General features: G+C 28.3%; 2 protein-coding genes across 2 annotated transcripts; both read right to left on the bottom strand.

The window, feature by feature from the left end:
- Positions 1-2,194: 2,194 nt before the first annotated feature.
- On the bottom strand, positions 2,195-12,478 carry LOC123292676 (probable cytochrome P450 4d14; the record flags this gene model as incomplete). Its single annotated transcript, XM_044873389.1, has 10 exons — positions 12,465-12,478; positions 9,986-10,137; positions 8,681-8,881; positions 8,130-8,315; positions 7,112-7,417; positions 5,366-5,475; positions 4,445-4,513; positions 3,361-3,532; positions 3,107-3,283; positions 2,195-2,352 (listed from the first exon to the last, which is right to left on the bottom strand). Coding segments are annotated over exons 1-10 (1,545 nt in total), but the record flags the coding sequence as incomplete, so codon positions are not given.
- Positions 12,479-17,317: 4,839 nt separating this feature from the next.
- LOC123293952 (probable cytochrome P450 4d14) lies at positions 17,318-22,758 on the bottom strand. The gene is made up of 9 exons (XM_044874963.1): positions 22,559-22,758; positions 22,068-22,268; positions 21,448-21,636; positions 20,498-20,767; positions 19,383-19,489; positions 19,237-19,305; positions 19,006-19,177; positions 18,402-18,578; positions 17,318-18,337 (listed from the first exon to the last, which is right to left on the bottom strand). The coding sequence occupies exons 1-9, from the start codon at positions 22,710-22,712 to the stop codon at positions 18,174-18,176; spliced, it is 1,503 nt and encodes a 500-aa protein (XP_044730898.1). The 5' UTR covers positions 22,713-22,758; the 3' UTR covers positions 17,318-18,173.
- Between the last annotated feature and the right edge of the window lie 239 nt (positions 22,759-22,997).

Genomic DNA, 22,997 nt, shown 5'->3' on the forward strand with positions numbered 1-22,997 from the left:
TAGATTTTTCTGTAAATTTTGAGGCGAGCTTTATATCTTGTATTTTTTCCAAAATTTCAGTCGCAGGATTTTTGGAGGTAAGGGAGTGGCGAGAATCGTCAAATTTTATTAATATTCAAACAAGAAGTTTTGTGAATGGGTTAAGATGAAATCGCCTCGTAGTTATATCACCTTCGTTACAAAGTTCATCAATATTGTTGGAAAATTTTGTTGAAAATCCAGAAGATGCTATTTTTTTCATCAAAGTTTTCAGTCAAAATTTGTAATTTAATACAGTTATTGGATATAACCGATCAAGTCAACTCTACATCTGTGCTTGGTCGCTTGTAATTACGCCTCAGGCCAATGTAAATTAAACCATAAATAATATTTTAGATCTGTGCGAAGGTACATGCAAGAACTTAACATAAATCGCGTGAAATAAAATTTTTTGTATTTCCAGGAAAAAACAAACAAAAATTCAATTAAAATTTTAGAATTGTGCCCTTGAAGTGGAATACATTTGTTATATAAAACAAGATCAGTTGACATACTGGCGTCCCGTGTGGCGTATAAATTTTAAACTGACAATACCCCTGGTATAATTTTTAATACACCTGGTATATTTATATTGCTACGATTGTCTCTCAGTCTTATGCCGGTTTTCCACTTTACAGACAAACAAAAACAAAACATAAATTCAAATAATTTACCTGCATAATTTTATCTATTCCTGTATTAATTACCTGCATAATTTTACCTATTTTCAGTATTTACTTAAATGTTTTTGATGTTAAGTCATGCAGACGAGTGATGAATTAATTCAATAAAGACTAATTATCATAGATTTTCATTTCCTAAGACGTTTATCAAATTACTCATAAGGGTATTTTAATTATGCTAAAGGAAATGGCGATTCACGTGTTTCACGTATTCATTCAGGGTCAAGATAAGAGCTAAACAAATAAGAAATTGCTTTCATTTTTTAATTGAACCAAATATCTGTATAACCATCAGCCGACTTTTGATATAAAATATCACTTGCACCGATTAGAATATATTTTTTATTTTCTCTCCAATAAGAATTTCTAGAATGGAACACGGAAAAAGAAGATATATTTTTTTCTTTGAATTTTCGATTTTGTGGATAAACTTTATGTAAAAAAATTTTCGTTTTTTCTCGTAATTCGGTATTACTGAACGGTTATAACAAATTATATCCTGTATATATGAAATAACGTTAAACAAAATCAACTTATTAGTAGAATTCCGTGTGTCCGTCTATCTGCCCGCCTGCCCCTCCGTTAACACGATAGCTCACTATGTTGCATCGTAGACGTAGAAAATTTAACATTTTACCGCGAAAATTTCTTAAGTAAGATGGATCGTGATGCGGTTTTTTTGCATTAGGTTCTAAAAGGTATTTATGAACTTTGTGAACATTGCAAATTATGGGGAGATAATTTTCTTCGTGTGTGCATTAAAAATGCATTTATTGTATATTTCGTGCATATAACATATTAAATAATGATCGTAAAATAAATTTTTTCAAATTTTTAAAAAAATATCTCCACGTTTCTAGTGTATTACAAGCTTTTTATGAAAAAAGTTTTGAATTTTTTTCAAAAAGTTTCTAGGTACTCCAAGGAATTAAAATTATTTTACCAATCCCTGAAGTTTATTAAATATAAGCAACTTCATATGCAGAAATATATAAACAGTTGCAAATATACACAAAATAAAGCACAATTTCCACATTTTTTAAAAATGTTTTTACGCCAGTAAAATCTGAAGAAAAAAAAAATGAATATATTTTATCACCTATTACGCAGGTAGCCCAATTTGTTTTTTTGCTTGCAAAACATAGTTTCAAACTCCCCTCAGGGGTCAAAATAACATAATGTAAAAGCAGCTTTACAACACTTTCCAGTCGCCATTTGTATTAGCTTTCGAACATTTTGCAATTTTTTCGAAGTATTTTTTAGAATACTTTTGTTTTTGTTTTTTTTTTTTTAATTCCGGGGGTTGAGAAATAAGAATTTGTACTGAAAAATCATCTGTTATTAAATACATAATTTTATTTATTTGCCTTTTTTTCTCTGAAAAAAAATATTTGATGAACAACGAATGAAGTCGTAAATTGATAACTTGTACCACAGATTTACAAATGGGAAAAATATAAGACGGTTAATTTTTATCAAAATATTTATTTATAAGATCTTAATTTCAGTTTTATATTCACACCATTCGTTGCTTTCAAAATGATAGCCAATGCTAATTTTAACTCATATTCGGGACCAGCTGAACACAGTTCATAATGTCTAATGACATTGGTTATTGTTGATTTCATTTCATACATAGCAAATTTTTGACCTAAAATGAATTTGAAATTAAAGTATCTTCTTTCGAATAATTGATTATTAAATGTAATAAGAGCTAATATAGTACTTTCTAAAAGCAAATAAACGGCTTGTTCGAATGTGCTGGACTTACATTTATATTTATTGTGTCGCTATTGTTGTGTCGAAAAAATTTGGTTACTTAAAGAATGAAAGGTGCAAATAAGTATATGATTTTGAATGACTAAGGTGGCAAAGAATTGTTCCAGTTTTGAAACGCTATGTATCTATACGAAATGATAATTATCTATTTGTATCTACTGTTTGGTGAAAATAGAAATTTCACCAAGCATAATTCTTGGTTTTAGTCTTCTGTTCCTTTTTTTTTTGTTGCAAGATCTCATGTTCAAGGAGCAGATCTCATGCTCTTTTACTCATCTTATCGCTTTTTTTCATAAGCTAACACTTCTTAAAGGTTTTCAAAATTTTTTTAAATTAATCTGTGAAAAATTATAAAAGGTAAAATTCAAGATTAGGTGGCACTATTATAAATAGTTAAATTGATTTGGATTTTTTGCGACTAATGAATATATACTATATACTGTTTTTTAGGGGCCATTTCCCATTTTATGAACGAAATGATTTGGTAATTCTGTAGGGTAGAGTTGTATAAACCTAATCTATACCAGCATATCTATCTTTGATATTTTCGAATTTGAAAATAACTCCAATGTCGCTATCATATCTGGCGTAATAATAATAATATATGTATAATTTCATTAACAAACCAATGCAATTTCTGGAACCGGCACTAAATGGTATATAGGAAAAATAATTTTTATTTTGTGCCTGCGTCAAAAATCTTTCTGGTTTAAATGCTTCAGGATCTGGAAAATATTCTGGATTATGATGTATAGAATATATCATTATTGATGGTCGAGCATTTTTCCGTAACACTCCATTTTCTAAAATTTTAATTATGTGAGTCATGTAAAAATTTTTATTACTTGAGTCATGTTAACTCAGGTTATTAAAAAAGTACCTAATGGTAAATCTTCACTTAATTTTCTTCCAACAATCGGAACTGGTGGATATATTCTCATTGATTCCTTTATAACTGCTTCTAAATAAGACATTTTATTTAAATCAGAGAGCGTTGCATGCTTTTTTAAATCATCTCCACAAATTTCTCTTATTTCTTCAAAAACTTGATTCTAAATACATAAAACACAAACAAATGATTTGATCTAAGTAAAATACAAGTTCTTAAGTTGCAACTTCACTGGATGGCGAATATTCGTTAAACATCAAGTAATTTGATATATCGTATGTGTGGCCAGGTTGTTTGATGAAAATGAAAAAGTTTAAAAGTTGGGAGCAGATGGGAAGGAATTTTACAGATATCACCATCATCAACAAAATGAAAAAGTTTGCCAAAAGATTTTTAATTGATTACGATTTAGGGTTTCAATAAAATCAAAACTTAATAACTCTAAGCTCGTTAGCCGTAAAATATTAAAACTGTGTGCTTAGCAATATTGTTACATCAAATACGGTAGTTGTCTGATGTCGAATTTGCCATTTCACGAATAAAAATGTAAAACTAGACTTGATATCATAACAAAATTTGAAAGTGAAATTAAAATTAATTAAAAAGCGAAGAAGTTATAAGCATTCAAAGATTGTTGCCAATCTCCTTTTAGCAAAACAAAGTTTTATATGTATTTTATATGTATCTCTATGCTGATATCGGACAACGATGTCACTAACCTATCACTTCCGCTTTGTTTAATTAGGAATTTTAAACGTTCATATTTTGCGTACTTTCAAATACAACTTCACTTTTCTGCCCGTGCAGTGAGAATTCTTCACCAGAACTGAAACTGAAACCATTAGTCATAAATGGTTGAAATTTTGGATTTAAGATGGAAAAATTTCACTCGCTTGCATTGAATTTGAATCTATTCGTTTTTTATTCTTATTTATAACCAAATCCAAAAAATTCGATTCAGTTACTTAAAAATGACGTTTGCAATGCAACAAATATTCGTCTTGTGATGTTTGCAATACAACAAATATTCGTTATATGGTGTTCGCTATCCATTGAAGCCGCACCATTAGCTTACTTGAACTTCAGGATGATTTGCTAGAAGATATAAAGTGAAGCTAAGACCTGAGGAAACAGTGTCATGTCCCTAAAAGTAAAAATTAATATTTAAGCATATATCTAAAGGATCATCTGCATAATCGATTAACAGTACAATAAAGCCAACAAGATGATTAACGCTATGTATAAAATTTTATATCGAATACAGTTCTCTAGCCAAAAAACAACATGTAATTAATTATATTTGCTGGCTTAAATTGTTCAACTTAAGTTATAAACATCATATGGTATGCACACAGGTATTGTATATATTTAAACTTATACGTTACATACATTTGTTTGTTTGTTATAGCATATACTTTAACAACCGAGGTAATGATACTCTTTTTACTTTGCAAAAATTAATATTACTTTGGAAAAAGAATGATAATATTTTTACTTTGTATGTAAGAGTGGTTATCTTTCTTTACTTACATGAAGTAAAATAACAAATGACTGCGTAATCAACACTCTCTATACATGGTATTTCAAAAATTAGCTCAGTCAGTTGTATGTTCAATCTTAATAATAAATGAGTAAGAACAAAATTGAAGAAATTGTTTTTATAAAATTCATTTTTGTTCGAAACACGTTTTCTAAAATCGAATAAAGGCAACATAAAGTAAATCTATTTATGTAACATGTATTGTACAGTTTGATTTCAAATAAACATTTCCATCAAGAATTGTTGGAAATGAATAGTTTTTGTTGAATAGTTTTTTTTATAAAGGTTAATTAACTTTAGATTTTAAAGTTTTGTTTCACCTTACAGCAGAAATCAAACCATATCAATCATTATATTGAATTAATTATTAATATAAAGCGGAATCCTAATTTTTTTTCGATTATTCTTATTAAAGATTCTGAGAGTTTAACGATTTTGCTAAAATTTGGAACTTACTTCAAACATAAATGTATCAACTTCTTCTCGAATATCAGAATTTGTTAAAGGTTTTCCATCAATTGTAGATTTTAATAATACATCCATAAACACCATTTTTTCCTTTTTTTCTAAAACAAAGGAATTAACAACAAAGCATTTTATAATATAAAAAATTAGATATGGATATGGAGATATTTTAGACAATATTTTGCATTCTCTGTTTTACCTTACGATTTCGATTTCGATTTGATTCATTATTGCTATTGTGCGCACTTTGATGATTCTCTATTCAGTAAAGAATATCATTCTAAAATTAGTCGTATGGATGAATGTTTTTACTCGGAAGTCCTCAATAGCAGCTTCGATTTTCCGAAATAAAAAAAGTTTCTTTTTTATATTATTTATTTAAAATCAGACACCTTTCAGAGGGAGGAAATAATCTGAGTGGGAAAAGGGCAATGATACGACTGATATATACTTGTATGATCAAGACAATGAACAGAAAGTGAATCCGCTGCGAATGGCGTTTGTAATAATCATTCTCATGACTCGTGTACCTTTGTTAATAAATAATTAATACCACGAAATTTTTGAGTTTAACTTTTTGTAATTTTTTGAATATGATTTGGTAATTCCCAATCTTATGTATGTATTCGACTTTCTTTATCTTACGAAATGGTGATCAACATCGGAACCAAAATAGTGCGATTTGATCCTGTATGAAATCTTTTACAACATCAAAGTCTATCCGAGTATATGTTTAAGATCTCAGTGCTGCTAATACAATAAAAGAAAAATGCCGCCGATAATAAAAAAATGAACTTTTCATAAGGTCACCCAACTGATCATTTTCATTGAATAAAAATATTTTAGAACGATTGCGTTGGTTGATATATTTATTTATTTTGTAGAAATTATGTATTATTGTGCTTAAAGCGCGCTCTTCAGTTTTGACAGCTGATTATTTTCGTTGTTTAAAAATATTGTTCTCCTGTGTGTTTCTAAAATAAATTTTGTACTTGACTTTTGCGTGTTTTGTGTATTTTGACGAAAGTATAAACTTTTTCAAATAATAAATGTTTTTTCTACTAAAAAGTTGCATTCTTGTTGACATACCCCATCCGTTTTTATTCCATGCATATATGTAATATGCAAGGTATACCAAGTTTAGTCCCAAGTTTGTAACGCTTAAAAATATTGATGCTATCAACAAAATTTTGGTATAGGTGATAAAATCACCTTATTAGTCCATTTCCGGTTGTCCGTCCGTCCGTCTGTTGGCACGATAACTCCAAAACGAAAAAAGATATGAAGCTGAAATTTAAATGAGCAACATAGATCAATTGGGTCTTGAACTATGGCTCCAAAGGACCCATCTTGTAAACCGTTAGAGATAGAACAAAAATTCAAATGTAAAAAATATTCCTTATCAAAAAATAAACAACTTTTGTTCGAAACATTTTTTCGTAAATACCATTGTTTACCCGTGAGGGCGCAAATTAGGCGTAAATTGTATAGTATGTATTACATAAATTTTATATGTATGTGCACTGTGATAGAGTAATCAACAATATTTATGCATGGTATTTGAAAAATTGTTTTCACTTGTTAATCATATCAATAGCAAAAATCAATTGTATTGTCTCATTGATTTAAAATTTTGAAATATAGTTTTCATGATATTGACAGCAGTAGTAACAGACATACTTCTTTATAAATATTTTATTTGTAAAAAAATGTTGATTAATGATTTAACATACATACCTTGAACTTCTAAGTCATTAATAACTTCTTTATTGATTATTTTGTTAGGTTTAGTTGTATTGTTCTTCATTGAATCAATTAATAACTGACGCCTTTCTTCAATCACTTTATTTGTTAAATTATGTAAAATTTTCAGGCTTTTTTTGAATACTTTTCCATTTTTAGTAAAATTGTAAAAAATAAAATCAGATTGTTGTATAGCTGAGAATATTCTTTCGAATACTATTTGGCATACATCTCGTACTGCAGTCACATACTCTGAGTCTGATTGCATTTGAGCATTTATATCAATTCCCATTGCTGTTTCTACAAAATGGTAACTTGAATTATAATTTTAGTGTTAATATATCAGTAACTGAAGGCGAGACGAATAACATTTTAATTATATGCCGTGGATAAAGATATGAATTCGTAATCTTTAAATCTAATAAAATGTCATGTTCAAAACCGTTTGATATTATTTCCAATTTTGTTAGGCTGCCAAAACACATTTACAAAACAGTTTGGGAGTTACAGCTGCCCACCCATACAAGTACGCCAATGCACAACGACTACGACTTTGCTATATAGGTATTTCGTGTTTATTAATTATTTCAAATAAATCATGTCTAGAATTAAACATCTACGATTTGGAGAATTCATTAAGAGGAGAATTCCAAATTCATTTAAAGTAACTACGAAGTTTCCAAAAAAGGGCTCCCAGTTATTAATTTTTTTCGCATACACTTACAGTTATATCCGAAGGCTAATAAAATTTTTCCTCAGATATTTTCCTGTAAATGGCTTTGAATTTGGATGTGGCATTTGTAATAGCCATGTTTTCTTTTCACCTTATTTTTAAAGTAATTTCACAGTTTTTTTAAATGCCCTTTTGAAGATAAATCTATAGAACAGATGTTTGAAACTGAGAAAACGGATTTTTTCTTTTGTAAATTGGTTTTAAGTGAAACAAAAGCATGCATTTTTAAAGCTTTCAATTAGTTTTTAATAATTAAAAAAAAATAAAAATAAAGCATACGGCATATAATATCCAATCCCAAAAGTGTTATGTATGGATAAACGTCAAAATTTCCACCATCAACATGCTTTTTTAAATTTTTCACAAATATATCAGATGCAGTTGTAAATGTATTAATAGATTGTTCTAAAATTGTAAAATGAAAAGCTGGTGTCAACATTTTTCTCCGCTTATGCCATTTTTCACCTACAAAATTTTAAATTTTGGTTTATTTTCAATTTATATACCAAACTAGTGTGTGACATCTTTCTCGTAAGAAATCATTAAAGAAATTTAATTCGGAAGTTATACTACGGAATTTCCAAGTTATATTATTATACGTAGTTTAATGTTGGAAGCGATTAAAATTGCAAAACAAAATTGCGATTATATTATATCCCACTATATCCTTATAATTTTATTATAAACATTATCGTATACATGAAGAGATGCTCTATTCTTTGAAACTTCTTTGTAAAAGAAGTTCGAAATTTATAAAAGAATGAATATGTTAACTTAACACAACACGTCATTCTTACGAGATGAATGTCCAATAATCTTGAGTATCATACCTCCACTAAGTAACAAGCCATAGCCCAACCATGGCGCCAGTAAATCGTAGGCATGACTTTTCTCAATTAATTTTGTCGATGATAAAATTTTATTTGTTATGTCAATGTCTGATATAAAATAGTAATGATCAAATGGACCAATCCATAACTGAATTACTTTACCATAAGTATCTATTAATCTTAGAATATTAGTATGGATTGCTAAAAAATAAATAAATATTACTCATCATTACTGGTATTAAACAGTACCATTTTTATTATAATACGAAGTGACCTTTTAGTGTTTTCCTAGAGCATGTTTAACTAGGAAAACGCTCTTTATTTTTATATAAAATTTGATGTTCAATAAAAAAGTATGATGTAGGAATCACATAACTTCCTTACATATTGATAAATCAGTCAAAATGGATTCATATTGAAAATCGAAAATTTTCAAAATCGATACAAACAACGACGTTTTGATCAAGGGAAGCGCGAGTGTGCAACTAGATATTATGCAATACCTCAATCCATAATTGTAAGACTTTCCATCTAATGGTTTGGGGCTACGCGAGTTATTTTCGACATCGCCATGTACAAGAAAATACACAAAATGAGGAGCACAATATATTAAAACAATTCCAAACAAATTAAGATTTATGGGTTCGTTCTGAGCTATGCGAGACTCACCACATGATTTTAATTTTTTTTTATTTAAACAAATAGAAAAAAAATGCAAAAAATACACTATAGCTGGGAATTGAATCTTGACCCTCTTGGTATCTGGTGGCTTGACATTTATACATCTATGGAACTATACTGTTGTTAGGATGTAGCTCTTATTTTAGTGAAATCAGTTTGCTGAACAAATTATTACTCAATTCTTCATGTTTTTATTAGAACTATTGGAACTATGTTCATTATCGCACGTTATGATTGGTAGGAGGATTGCTGGTTGGGAGGTAAAACCAAAAAAGTGCAACAATTAAAAATGATCCCAAAATCCGAGATGTAGGTTACCTTGAATTACCATGAATTTTGAGAATATGCAAAAATATTATACAATCCGTCAATTTGTATTTTTTGTAAATTTCAATAGTTTAAGGAACCTAGGAGGAACTCACTTGATCCATGTGCCCCGCCCCCTCCCCTCTTATAAATACGCCACTGGCACAGATGATTGCACATAAAAATTTAGTTATCCTATTATAGATCTATATTCACACTAATTTTATTTTTAGTAAGTATATCAGCGCATGTTTTGTTTTAATCACTTATACAAGTAGATGATAATTATTTCAAGCACATTACATATATTTAGTTTACCTTCTGCAGTACTACCAAGTTCAATAATATGTCCTAATATTGGTATTAGCGGTGGTGATGGTACTGGATATCTTCTGCATACTCTCAATTGGTTTAAATATAAAATAATTAATAAACCAATAAATAATGTAAAAAAAATTTTTAATAATAACAAAAACATGTTTAAATGAAAATATTTTTAAACAAAAACAAACAAAAAAAAAAAAAAAGATTTCAATAAACGTAAACACTTTTGCAATTTTATAAAGACTGAAAATAATTATATCTCGCAATGCAATTTAAAACTTTTTTAAGACAGTACCATTCATCGTCGTGGATTTATTTGTACAAATATTTTTTTTATCTTATAATATACAGGTGTTTTGTTACAAGCAAATTAACTTTTTGTCATAAATACACCCTACCGAAAGTAAATAGTATTTTTACAGTTAATGAAAATATAATTAACATTCCTTACAGGAAATTATACTCCAGTTTGCTTATTGAAGTAAGGCTTTTCATTAATGTGTTACTTAAAATCTAAATAAATACCTTAGATTTTCTTTTATTTACTCGTTTTGAACCTAATCCCTTGACTAAATCCGAAGTGATCGGTACAACCGAATTAATTGTAAAATATAAATGGTAAAAAAGAGTAAGGTTCAATGGTTAGGGTCGAGGCTATTTCTTATTATTTGCATTAGGTCAAATAGTTTCTATTGTAATAATTACTGCATGATCTACCTTGTACTAAATTGTATAGTTTATTTTTAACTAATATATTTACATACTTCTCAAAATTACTATTTTCTGACGGACCCTTTTTACCTGGGGGTGAATTATCCACCAATAGTCATTTTGACGACTCAACTAATACAGATATGATAAACAAATTACAAAATGAACAAAATCAAATTTTCATATTATTTTTCTTGTCTGTGAGTTGAATTTTCGACATTAGCGAGCACAATTAGCTTTAAAATTAGAGTAAATTATGAAATTTACCACTAGCAGGTTTACATTAACGCTTTTCGATAATTCATTCAAATTCGATCGTTAGTTTTGTGCTACTCAGAAAAATGGTAGACTAGACTAAGCGATTACGAATAACGCAAAAACCAGAGAAGAAAGTAATGCTACAATGCTATTACTTGGGTTTTGTGTTCGCAATGACGAACCTAGGAACTGTAAGACATCTGTTGTATTTTATGGCGTTCGGCGCTTAGAATATGCATGCGAATATTTCGTAAATGTACATTAGATAGCTTGATTAAAAGAAAATTATAACAGTTTGAAAAATAAAATCAAGTTTTCTCACAATCAGTGTTCCTTTTATTTATGATGAGTAAAAACTTTAGCATTTATATTTTAATGGAGCCCCGAAGGCTGAAGGTCTCCTTTGAAGTTCCAGACATGACAGGATATATGTAAACAGAATACAAATTACAAGGATATTGTGAAGCAGTATTTGTTTACAAAATATAAATCACAGAATAAAGATTAAATTTATCTGTGGTGGTAACTAAACAAAAATCGAGTTTAAGCACATAGAAATGTTTGTAATTAGTCCAGACATTTAGTTAAATATATTATTTCGAATGAAAAAGATTTTAATGCCGAAGTCTGCTAAAAAACAATTATAAACACACGCAGAAGTAAATGAATGAATACCTACCTCTATATAGCCCACCATACTGACTGACTATCTTGTAAACCGCTGACATATATTATTTGCAAAACGTTAATGATAACTACTTTTTGGTTGACTGCGTGTTGTAATCGTCTAGACATGATGATGATATAGATGTTTTTATAAAAGAGCTGGGTTTAATGTTGTAATATTTTGATTACGTTATTAAATATTACCTTTTGTTCGAATCTTGTTTATCAAAATTTAATTTATTATAAAACTTTAAATATTGTTTTATCCTACAAGATCGCATATTTCTTTTGGCGCTTTAATATTATGGTGAATGATTCTTGTGGGCGGCAAGCTTTTAATATACACTCTATACAAAAATTGAAAAAATCAATGAATAATCAAGCAATTTTACCTAAAATGATTATTTTTTATTCGCATACTACATGTACACACTACAACATAAGATAAAAGAAATACAGGGCCGGCAGAATATGTTAAAAATACTTGAATAACAATCTGAAAATTCATGAAAAATTTTAAATAAGGTATAGTCATAAAAATGTTATCAAATAATAGAAACAGCCTAAAAACGTGAGAATCAAAGGGCAGACCGTTTGATTAGGTAAAAAGTTCTGGTTAATTCATCTAAAATTTGAAGGAATAAAGCACTAAGTGTAGTGGCAGACTCTATAGTAATAGATAACTTCGTCTATCTAATAGTGTACCAGTCGGTTCAGCAAAATATAAGTAAGTAATAAAAATGAGGCATCAGTATCAAACTAGTTAAAAATTTTTTAACCAATCAGCCAGGACTTTTTATCTAACTCAACTCTCAACTATTTTTGGATGTTTTCTTACTTTTGGAACAACATTTTTATCGCTACACCTAATTCTTATGTTTTGTTAATTTTCATAAACTTCTAAACAGCTTACAAAATGTTTATTCCCACAGAAATTACTGCTATTGTTCTGCCATTTACCTTTGCACCAAATTATTATGTTTTTCGAAAAATTTTTCGACTTTGATACTTCATCTTATTTTTAAAATTTCTACTTAAAGGAATAGATCGGTGCCCTGTGATAAGACATATCCAAAGCTCTCGTTTGCTTTATAGTCTGCCACTACAACAAATTTTTGAAGTATTATTTCTTCCAATTTTGGAACAATTAACCGGAATTATTCTACTATTTATCAACTGCTAGGTATCAATTTTATGACTAAACCATAGAAACCGTCCGCTATTGATACACCGAAATTTTTGATGCTTTTTCTTCATAATTTCACTACTTTTATATCGAAACCATTTGTTTACTATTAGTATATAAGTTGAAACATAATTTATATACATTTTGACATCATTTAGTATTTTCAGTCAAATAATATTAGAGGAAATCGCCGATTATCTAGCATTATCTTCCAAATTTATTAGCTATATATTTTTGGGCTTATACATATTTGACCGACCCTGTTTAAATAAATTTATTATATAGATAAATAATTTGATGATAAATTATTCAAAATATTTCTATTAATAGGTTCCAATTACTACCATTCAAAATATGCGTACTTGTGACTTAAACTCGTGGCAATATTGCTACGGTATGTGGAAAAAATAATTTAATGATTGGCTATAATTCCAAAACACTTCCCTTTTATTTAAAAATTAAACATATAGGATATCTTTATAAAACCTTTTATTTAAGAATTAAAGATACAAGATATTTTATAAATAGTTTCAAAATAATTAAAAATAAATAAATTATTTTAAAATAATTATTTTCATAGTTTATAACGAAAAAAAATAGTAATCCGATGAACAGATCTTGATTTAGTTAGGCTTATTTTGTTGCAATAAATTTTTGGATAAAATTTCTGTTATTTATAAAGGGGATAAAAACTCGAAGAAATCTATATAATTGGAAAGTAGGGGCTTATTGGCTCAGTTCCCGATTGAACCGACTCTTGTTTTAATTTGATCTGTTTCAGCGTTTTCCTTCTTAAACATATACGGTATTTGGGAGCGTACCTTCACGTTATTGTTATACAAAGTTTGTGTGACTTTCACAATAGATTATATTTGTGATGTTTTAGGCGTAGATATAAATATCAAAATATTTATTTGAAATGTATGTAGTGAATTGAGGTCAGTTGCTTATTTGTAAGTCATATAGTGTGTAATAACATGTGGGGGCAAAAACCGTACACAGATTGATACAAGATTTTTGTAGGTAGTATAAATTTCATGGTAAATATGAAAAATGAGGTTGATGAGAAAAAAAAACTTTTTTATTGTCAGAGAGACTAAAATATTTTTAATTTACTGTCACACTTCAAGATGTAACAATCAGTCACACATATTTCTGTATGGTGTGATCAAATTGGGGCTATATGTTTTTAATTTCAAATAAAACGAGTTAATTGTTGAAATACCATGTATAGGCAGTGTTGATTACTCTTTCACATTACACATACATACATGTCACACCACTAGTTCGATTTACATCTAGGCATATAAATATCGCGAGTATGAAAAAGTACATGCGTTAAGCAATGCATCTAAGTAAGAGATATTATAGATGTTATATGAAATTGCAAAAAAAGACTTGTATCGTGGCTTCGATGTCTTTTCAGCTATACAACAGTTCTTCTGTTGTGTGCCTGCATAGAGTGGGAGAGAACACATGTATATAATACTGCTCACTTAGATGCATTATATAAAAATTACAGCTTGATATGTTTTTTCGTTTTTTAGTTATCGTGATGACAGATGGACAGACGACAGACAGACAGACCGAAAATGGACTAATTTAATGATTTTATGAACACCTATACCTAAATTTTGTTCATAGCATCAATATTTTTAAGCGTTACAAACTTGGGACAAAACTTCGGTATACTTTGGTACACCGAACAGTATACCTTGGTATATTTCATATACATAAACTAAAGTACATAAACAAAAAATCGAAAAAAATTTATGGTTTCTGATTTGAATAAAACTTAGTATATAAGGTAATTTTGACCCAAAAAAATCAAAAATCGTATTCATTTGTTGATTGAAAGCATAGTTTTAGAAATATCACCCATTTTCTCATATTTTGGCTCGATATCTCCGAAACTAGTTTCCTAATCGTTATATAAATACGATTTTTGTAAATTGTGGGTCAAAATTACCCTATAAACAGAGTTTTATCGAAATCGGAGCCAACATTTTTTTTTCGATTTTTTCGATTTTTGTAAAGGGGTACCCCTTAAAAAAATTCCAAAAAATCGAAAAAAATTTATTGGTTCTGATTTGAATGAAACGTAGTATATAAGGTAATTTTGACCCAAAAAATTCAAAAATCGTATTCATTTGATGATTGGAAGCATAGTTTTTGAAATATCACCCATTATCCCAAATTTGGGCTCGATATCTCCGAAACTAGTTTCCTAATCGTTATATAAATACGATTTTTGTAAATTATGGGTCAAAATTACCTTATAAACAGAGTTTTATCGAAATCGGAGCCAACATTTTTTTTTCGATTTTTTCGATTTTTGTAAAGGGGTACCCCTTAAAAAAATTCCAAAAAATCGAAAAAAATTTATGGTTTCTGATTTGGATAAAACTTAGTATATAAGGTAATTTTGACCCAAAAAATTCAAAAATCGTAATCATTTGATGATTGGAAGCATAGTTTTTGAAATATCACCCATTATCCCATATTTTGGCTCGATATCTCCGAAACTAGTTTCCTAATCGTTATATAAATACGATTTTTGTAGATTATGGGTCAAAATTATCTTATAAACAGAGTTTTATCAAAATCAAAACAATTGAAAAAAATCGAAAAAACCAATGCTTGTAATTGTGGAATAATTAATAATTTTGAATGGAATACGCAAAGTAGAGCTGCCTATTCGTTTAAATAAATTTTAGTAATTTTTTTATTATTGAATAGTTTAAATATTTATGAATAAACAAATGAAAACAAACAATTGACTGAGTTAATTGTTGAAATACCATGCATAGTCAGTGTTGATTTCTTTATCACATTACACATACAAACATGTGACACATACATAACTGATAATCAAGTATAGTACATATTATAAATTTCCGCATAATTGGCGCCCTCACGGGTAAACAGTGATGTTTACGAAAAAATGTTACAAACAAAAGTTGTTAAATTTTTGATAAGGAACATTTTTTACATTAAAATTTTGTTCTATCTCTATCGGTTTACAAGATGGGTCCTACGGACCCAAGACCCAATTGGCCTATGATGCTCATTTACGAACTTGACCTCACTTTTTACGTCCTGAGTACGCTGTAAATATTTCAGCTTGATATCTTTTTTCGTTTTTGAATTATCGTGTCCACAGACGGACGGACGGACGGACGGACAGACGGACAACCGGAAATGGACTAATTAGGTGATTCTATGAACACCTATACCAAAATTTTTTTCGTAGCATGAATATTTTTAGGCGTTACAAACTTTGGACTAAACTTAATATACTATGTATATTTCATATATACATGGTATAAATATAACGAATTGGATTGTGCCATTTTTATTAAAAAATGATGTTATGTAATTGAACGTCTCTTTGCTATAAAAACCATTTTATTTGGTTGAAAGGCCTTAAAAATTGTTCAAAGTTTATTCAAAATAATTATTGAAATAATAATTTTTTAGGAAAAGACTTAATAAGTATGATTTAGGAAACCAGTTGCTTAAATCCGATTATAGATGTGTTTCAATAAATAGCGGAAATATTATTTAATATTTGTTAATAAATACATTTTTTGTTGGGGAATGTAAAGACAAATCAAGACCAATTTTATACAATAGATATCACAGACGCTTTTAAGTTATGCAATACGCATTAAGAAATTCTACCATATATGGAAAAATGATTTATGCTATCTAAATAAAATACGCCATACAAATTGAAACATTCTGTAATGTACGTACCATACCAAAGATATTAAAATAAAATTAAAATGCAGTCATGTGGTGAATGAAAAATGAGTTATGAAGGACACTTGTAACTTTCATCGTGTAAACAAGTTTTGATGTAATTTCTTATTAAAGGAGTTTAAAGTCCTTTGACTAAAATAATTATTTTCAAATTTTTTTTATGATATGTTGATTTTGAAAAGATAACATAGAATAGCGATTTATAAAATAAGAAAGTGTTTTTTAAAACGTGATCTGTTTGATAAATAACACATTTATTAATTTAGTGCTTGCATTACAAAAATACTTGAAAAATTTCAACCTTGACTCTGTATCTTTATTAAGTTATTGGTAATTAATGATTGAGTCTCGCCGTAGTTATAGCACTCGCTTATTTCTCAATTAGTATTGGCACTCCATACATTGATAATCCAACAATTTTTTTGTGATATACATAGCATGTCAATACTAACCTATCCAATACTGATAGAATACGTTTAATCAGTTTCAATTTTTTTTCGGCGCTATATTTCACTGAATTGCTGCAATTTGGCTTTAATCGCCTCTATACGGTCTAAATGAAAAGTAATATTGTGTTTGTCTCTATTTTATCAGTTGAAACTCTTATCAATATTATGATTGTATCTGTGCATTGGCGATGCCGTCTATACAATACCACACTCAAATATATAACTCACTTACACTCATACGAAATACCTTCACTCGCACTTCATGTATTATTTTTTTATTTATTTGGCTTTAAGAAAAACAAATTAAATACATTTCATTACAGTGCGAGAAGATAATTATATCAAATCAAAAATGACAATGAATTACAAATATAAACAGAAACAATAATACAAATACTTAAGAAAGAAAAAAAGAAATAAAATTAATAATTATAAAAAAAAAGACATTGGATGAGCTGACCCTTTAAAGTTAAGTTTTCCCGAAAAATTTGTATTACTCCGCCATAAAATTGATTAACGTCTGCTTTTGTTTTTATCCTCATAAGAATATAATCGATTCGTAGTCCCACATTTTGAAAATAGTCGGTCTAAAGTCTTCAGAGCCGGAGATTCGAATGTTTTCCTAATAAAATTAATAAAAGCAAATATTCATCATCATCAAGGAGGTGATGGCAATTAAAAATTTGTCGAGTCAATAACTTAAAAATACGGCTTTCGCAATATCTCCTTTCCTCAGAGTTATTGTATTACCAAAAAACTACGTCCACACAATTTTTGACTTTTTGTAAATAAGTTCAAAAAATGCACGCTAGCTGTAATGTAACAAATATTAATTGGCTAAGATAAATATTTAATTATCGTTTAGTAAATAATATAGTCAAAGGTCAAGTGTTTGATATTCATTACCATTGTGTTGTCTAGGTCAATTTCCAACAACAAATAGCCAGAGGATTAATAATTTGACTTTTTTTCATTTCAAATTAAAAATAACCTTATAAATCATTGTAAGACAGCAAACAAAATATGACGTTAAATTCTCCACAATAATTGTTTCTAATTATAGCTCGATTTATTTCATTGTTTAAAAATTTGGTTAAAATAGTGCAACAAGCTTATCGATGAGGTCTGTGTTCTTGATATAATGTGTTTAATATATTCTTGGTTTCAATTTTAGATGAACTCCGTTCATAGATTTAAATATAACTGTCATTATTAACTTTAAATCGTACCCAGGTCCAGCAGATTCTAATTCATAATAACGTAATATTTTGGAAATTGTTGATTTCATTTCATACATTGCAAACTTCTGACCTAAAATGAAAATATTTTAACTTTGTTATAATATTCAAAGTATTTTATTGATTGAATCATATACCAATGCAATTTCTTGGTCCAGCGCTAAATGGCACGTATGCAAATGCATTTTTATTGCTTGTGTTATTTAAAAAACGTTCAGGATGGAATACCTCTGGTTCTGGGAAGTAGTCCTCATGCCGATGAGCTCCATGAATCACAACCACAATTTGACTTCCTTTTGATAAGCTAACGTCACCTACAAATGCATTAATGAATAGAAGAAAAAAAATGTTCTTTTAATTAAAGTTGAATTGCTCTAAAGTAGTAAAATGGGTTTTGTTTTTGGAGAGGGGAAATTCAGATTGTATTTAGTTACCATTAAATTATCTTATAAGAATCATTGTGTAATAACCCATGACACTACCTAAAATTTCTTCGACTCAATTAAAAATTAGAACTTGTTTAAAACCGCAGTTCTTTCAATAATACAGGCAAAATGTGGAAACATTTGCATTGATCATCGGGGACTATTTGCGAGTTTTTTTACCAAGTTCTGCTCATTTGGAAATTATTATTATTTTGTAAACAATTGAAGCCACAATTTTTTCAAACATTTCTGAGCTTCTGTCGGTAATATAAATTGTCTAGTGTTAATTTAAAAACTTGTAAAAACTTGTACCCACCCCATTGTAAATCTTCTGTAAGTGTTCTCCCCACAAGCGGGACTGGTGGATATAAACGCAGGGATTCTTTTATCACTAGTTCAATGTAATTTAAATTGTTCAGGTCATTAAGAGTTGCTGGCTTCGACGGATCAGTACCGAAAACTTCTTTTATCTCAGCAAATAATCTATCCTATTAAATAATTAAACTTTAGACATTGCAAATAATTATTCAATATTTTTAAAAATTACTTGAACTAGTGGATGGTTTGCCAACAGATATAAGGTAAATGTGATAGCTGAAGAAACTGTATCGTGACCCTGAAATAAAATAAAAAATAAATTACAAACGGTTAAAACTATCAGAAAATTTTAAATATTTTGTAATCATTTGATACCTCAAACATAAAAGTATCTACTTCTTCACGAATTTCTGCATTAGTTAATAATCTACCATCAATTGTCGATTCAAGTAAAGTATCCAAAAATATCATCTTCGGTTTGTCTAAAAAATGGTTGGTAAGTTTTCCAATAAATGCAAACAATATACTTCATTATATTTAGGTTTTTTTTTATAAAGTTAATTTTTAATACAGCAACTTTATTATGTATTCCTTCTTTACTTAAAATTATTTAAATTTAACTTATTCTTTTGAAAAATAAATATTGCACTCATTTGTTACTGCTTTGTTTTAGTTAATAACTATTGAAGTATGGATAAAAGGAATTAAAAATGTTTTCTCAACACGTAATTATCAAGAAATATACCTATTATGAATTTAAGATTGCAGGTTACGCTAAATATTGTAATATTTAGAAAAAAATAGCATTATTACTTTGACTTTAAAAATAAAAACCAAAAAACTTTCTAGCAGTGTAAGCATCCACAATAACTTTAAAGCCAACCGAATATATGAGACTTAAGTAAAAAATCCCTATATATTATAAATGTGAAAGTAAGGATCTTTGTGAAATTGTACAACAACATAGCTCATACATCAGAATAACACATGAGCTATAATTTAAAAGATATATTTAAAAAAAAATTAATAAAAAAAAAAAAAAAAATTATGCTGATATTTTACTGCTTCATGTAAGATCGTCAATTTGAACCATAAATTAAATATTTCTGTAAAAATTTAAAATAGTAAATGTCAAACAATTCATGAAATAAATCCATCTTTTCTGAAATACTCAATGAATTATGACTATTTTACACTTTAAAAAATTGAAAACAATGCATATATTTCAGCTATGTAAAACAATCCCTTCGAGTGTTATGGAAGGAATATGTGAGATCAAGAGAGGTTTAGGCTATAAAGCGGTGGTTTTAACTTTTAAGCCCAGTGAAGCGTGCGGATATCAAGCTAGTATAATTAATTATACATTAAAAAAAAAAAAAAAAACCGTATTTAGTTAAAATGTTTAAATTAACACTTATTTGTTAGTGAAAAAGTATTCTAAGTTTCTTAATCGTTCCCTTTTAAATAATACTGACTCAATATGTACTCACAAAAATCCTCATTATTGATTAAATAATTTGATTGTCTTCTGATGAGTGCTTCACGTCGTTCTACAATTACTTTATTTGATAATTCATGTAATATTTTTAATGAATCGTTGTACATTTTACCAGTTCGTGAAAAATTATTAAAAAAAAAATCGGATTGATCGACGACAGAGAAAAATCTTTTTTGCAATGCACAACAAGCATTCCGAACAGCACAAACATATTTTGAATTTGAATCAGTTTGTGCATTAATTTTAATGTCCATGGCAGTTTCTAGAAAAAAAATTATATACACTTATTTTATATTGTACTTTTAGAGTGTTACTTTGAAAACTTTTTTAAACACAATAATATGCAGTGGCTTTAAAACATAATCAACGTTGTTGCATAAAGTCTTGAACATTTATCGATGTGTTTTCTGACTTAGTAAATCTAGGTGAAAGAAAATATTTTTTCCGATAGCTTATAAAGATATAGATTTACGTCAAGCGTATGACTCGAGCAAACTTAATAGGATTTTTAATACTTTTGAGGTGGATTTGAATTAGATACAAAATGGCGCCTGATTAATTCGTTTTCAGTTCTGGATGATAGAGGATGACCCGAGGAAAGTTAAAACAGGGAGGTGACGATACACAGCAATAGATCGTATTTGGCTATGGTGGACTACTTATCAGGCCAGATTTTAAACACTTTTAGTTATGCAAATATTAATTTTAATTTACCGACCATGCAAACACAAAATTAACGTGAAGAGAAAAATTAATGACTTGACTAAACTTGAATCTTTACTAAAAGTTAAGATTTTTTAACTAGGCTACTACAAATTAAATTCAAGTCTACGAGCCTGGGTGCGTTAACATCAGTCTCGACATTGCAAGATGTCAAAAGATGAAAATTTTTAAATTAAAATAAAAAAGTTTGAATTCATTTAACAATCCTGAAAAACTTACCACAAATTATATCCAATACGCATAAAGTCACAAGTGGATAAATATCAAAAACTTCGTTAGTCGTTGCATATTTTTCTAAATTTTTCACTAATATATTAACATTTTCGTCAAATTTATCGACTGCCTGCTGAAGAATTGTAAAGTGAAAAGCTGGAGTTAACATTTTCCTACGTTTACGCCATAAACTTCCTGTAAAGACGCATATATTTACTTCTAATTATAATTCCGCTATCGTAATAAGTAAAGAACTTCTACGTAAATATCCCAGTAAAATTTTCTATAGCTTGTAAGTACTTATAATACGTATCTTAAGAATTTCCAGATACACAAACTAAAATTAAAAATGTTAGTTTAAATGTGAAACTTAAATATCTTTGATAATTAAATAAAGTTAACCGGATCGATTGGACATATTTTAAGAATAAGGGTCCGATAGTTTTTCGGTAACGCGCATTAGATCACTTTTATTTATTTCCTTCAAATTTAAGTATCTATTTTTAAAGATTAGTAAACTTCATGTATGATTAAAACAAAATAAAGACATACGACACCTTTGTTGAATTTTTGCAATATAATAAGTTTTTCATATGATGCATTATAAAATTTATAAAAATACTTACCTGAACTTATTAGTAATCCATTACCTAGCCACGGTTTAAAAAAAGTGTATTCCATTGATTTATCACTATGCTTTGATGTACTCATCACTTTTTCCATTAAATCTGCATCGAAAACGACAAACACATGCTTAAAGGGGCCTAAAATTATTTGAAATAATTTCCCGTATTTTCTTTGCAGTCTTAAAATATCAAAATATAAACCTGCAAGAAAAACATTTATTTAAAATAGGTTATTTTATTTAAAAAAATATTATTTAATTTTTTATTTCTCAAAACAATTGAAGAGTCAAAGCTCTATGTATGATATCTAAAGTGTGATTTGGTACTATTTTATATTGGAAAATTGGTTTTTTTTTGGTAATAAAAAAAAGAGAATATCAGGGAAGAAGATTTTTCAATTTTGGATCAGAAACAAAAAAAATCCTAGAGAAATAAGTATGTCAACCAAATTATGAAAAAAAAACTGGCACTTTAATTTTTAGGCTAATTACCTTCTAATGATGAACTAAACTCGAAGCAATTCCCCAAAACTGGAACTAGTGGTGGGCATGGTATAGATTTATGTTTATTGCGTATGGATAATTGATAACAATATATACATAAACATACGACAATAAATAATCCAAACGTGATCAGGGGTAACATTTTTCAAAACTGAACTTGACACTAGTTAATTGTTGCAATAAATGGATGGTCTATTTTTGTTAAACTAGACATCAATAAATTATTTTTTGAACTTATTGGCCTTTTGCACTTCGGATATTATAACAATTTCAAATAAAAATGTTATTATTTCGGATAATTCCTGATAAATAAACATTGTTTTTACTCAAGGGTTCCGTATTTTTGGAATAGATTATAAAATTAATATAGAACATAATATTAAATTCAATTGATCAAAAATTAATAGTGAAGCCAAAATTTGTCTTT

Source organism: Chrysoperla carnea, chromosome 2 (genome assembly GCF_905475395.1).
Source record: "Chrysoperla carnea chromosome 2, inChrCarn1.1, whole genome shotgun sequence".
NCBI classification, from domain to species: Eukaryota; Metazoa; Arthropoda; class Insecta; order Neuroptera; family Chrysopidae; genus Chrysoperla; species Chrysoperla carnea.

What these genes read in the sequence shown, in the direction of transcription:
- LOC123293952 (XM_044874963.1), bottom strand. Translation starts at nt 22,712, where the DNA reads ATGTTACCCCTGATCACGTTTGGATTATTTATTGTCGTATGTTTATGT. An exon ending in TACAGAAGATTTACAATGGG is followed by an intron (nt 18,579 to 19,005) that starts GTGGGTACAAGT and finishes ATGCATTTGTAG; the next exon opens with GTGACGTTAGCTTATCAAAA. An exon ending in TGGACCAAGAAATTGCATTG is followed by an intron (nt 18,338 to 18,401) that starts GTATATGATTCA and finishes TTTTCATTTTAG; the next exon opens with GTCAGAAGTTTGCAATGTAT.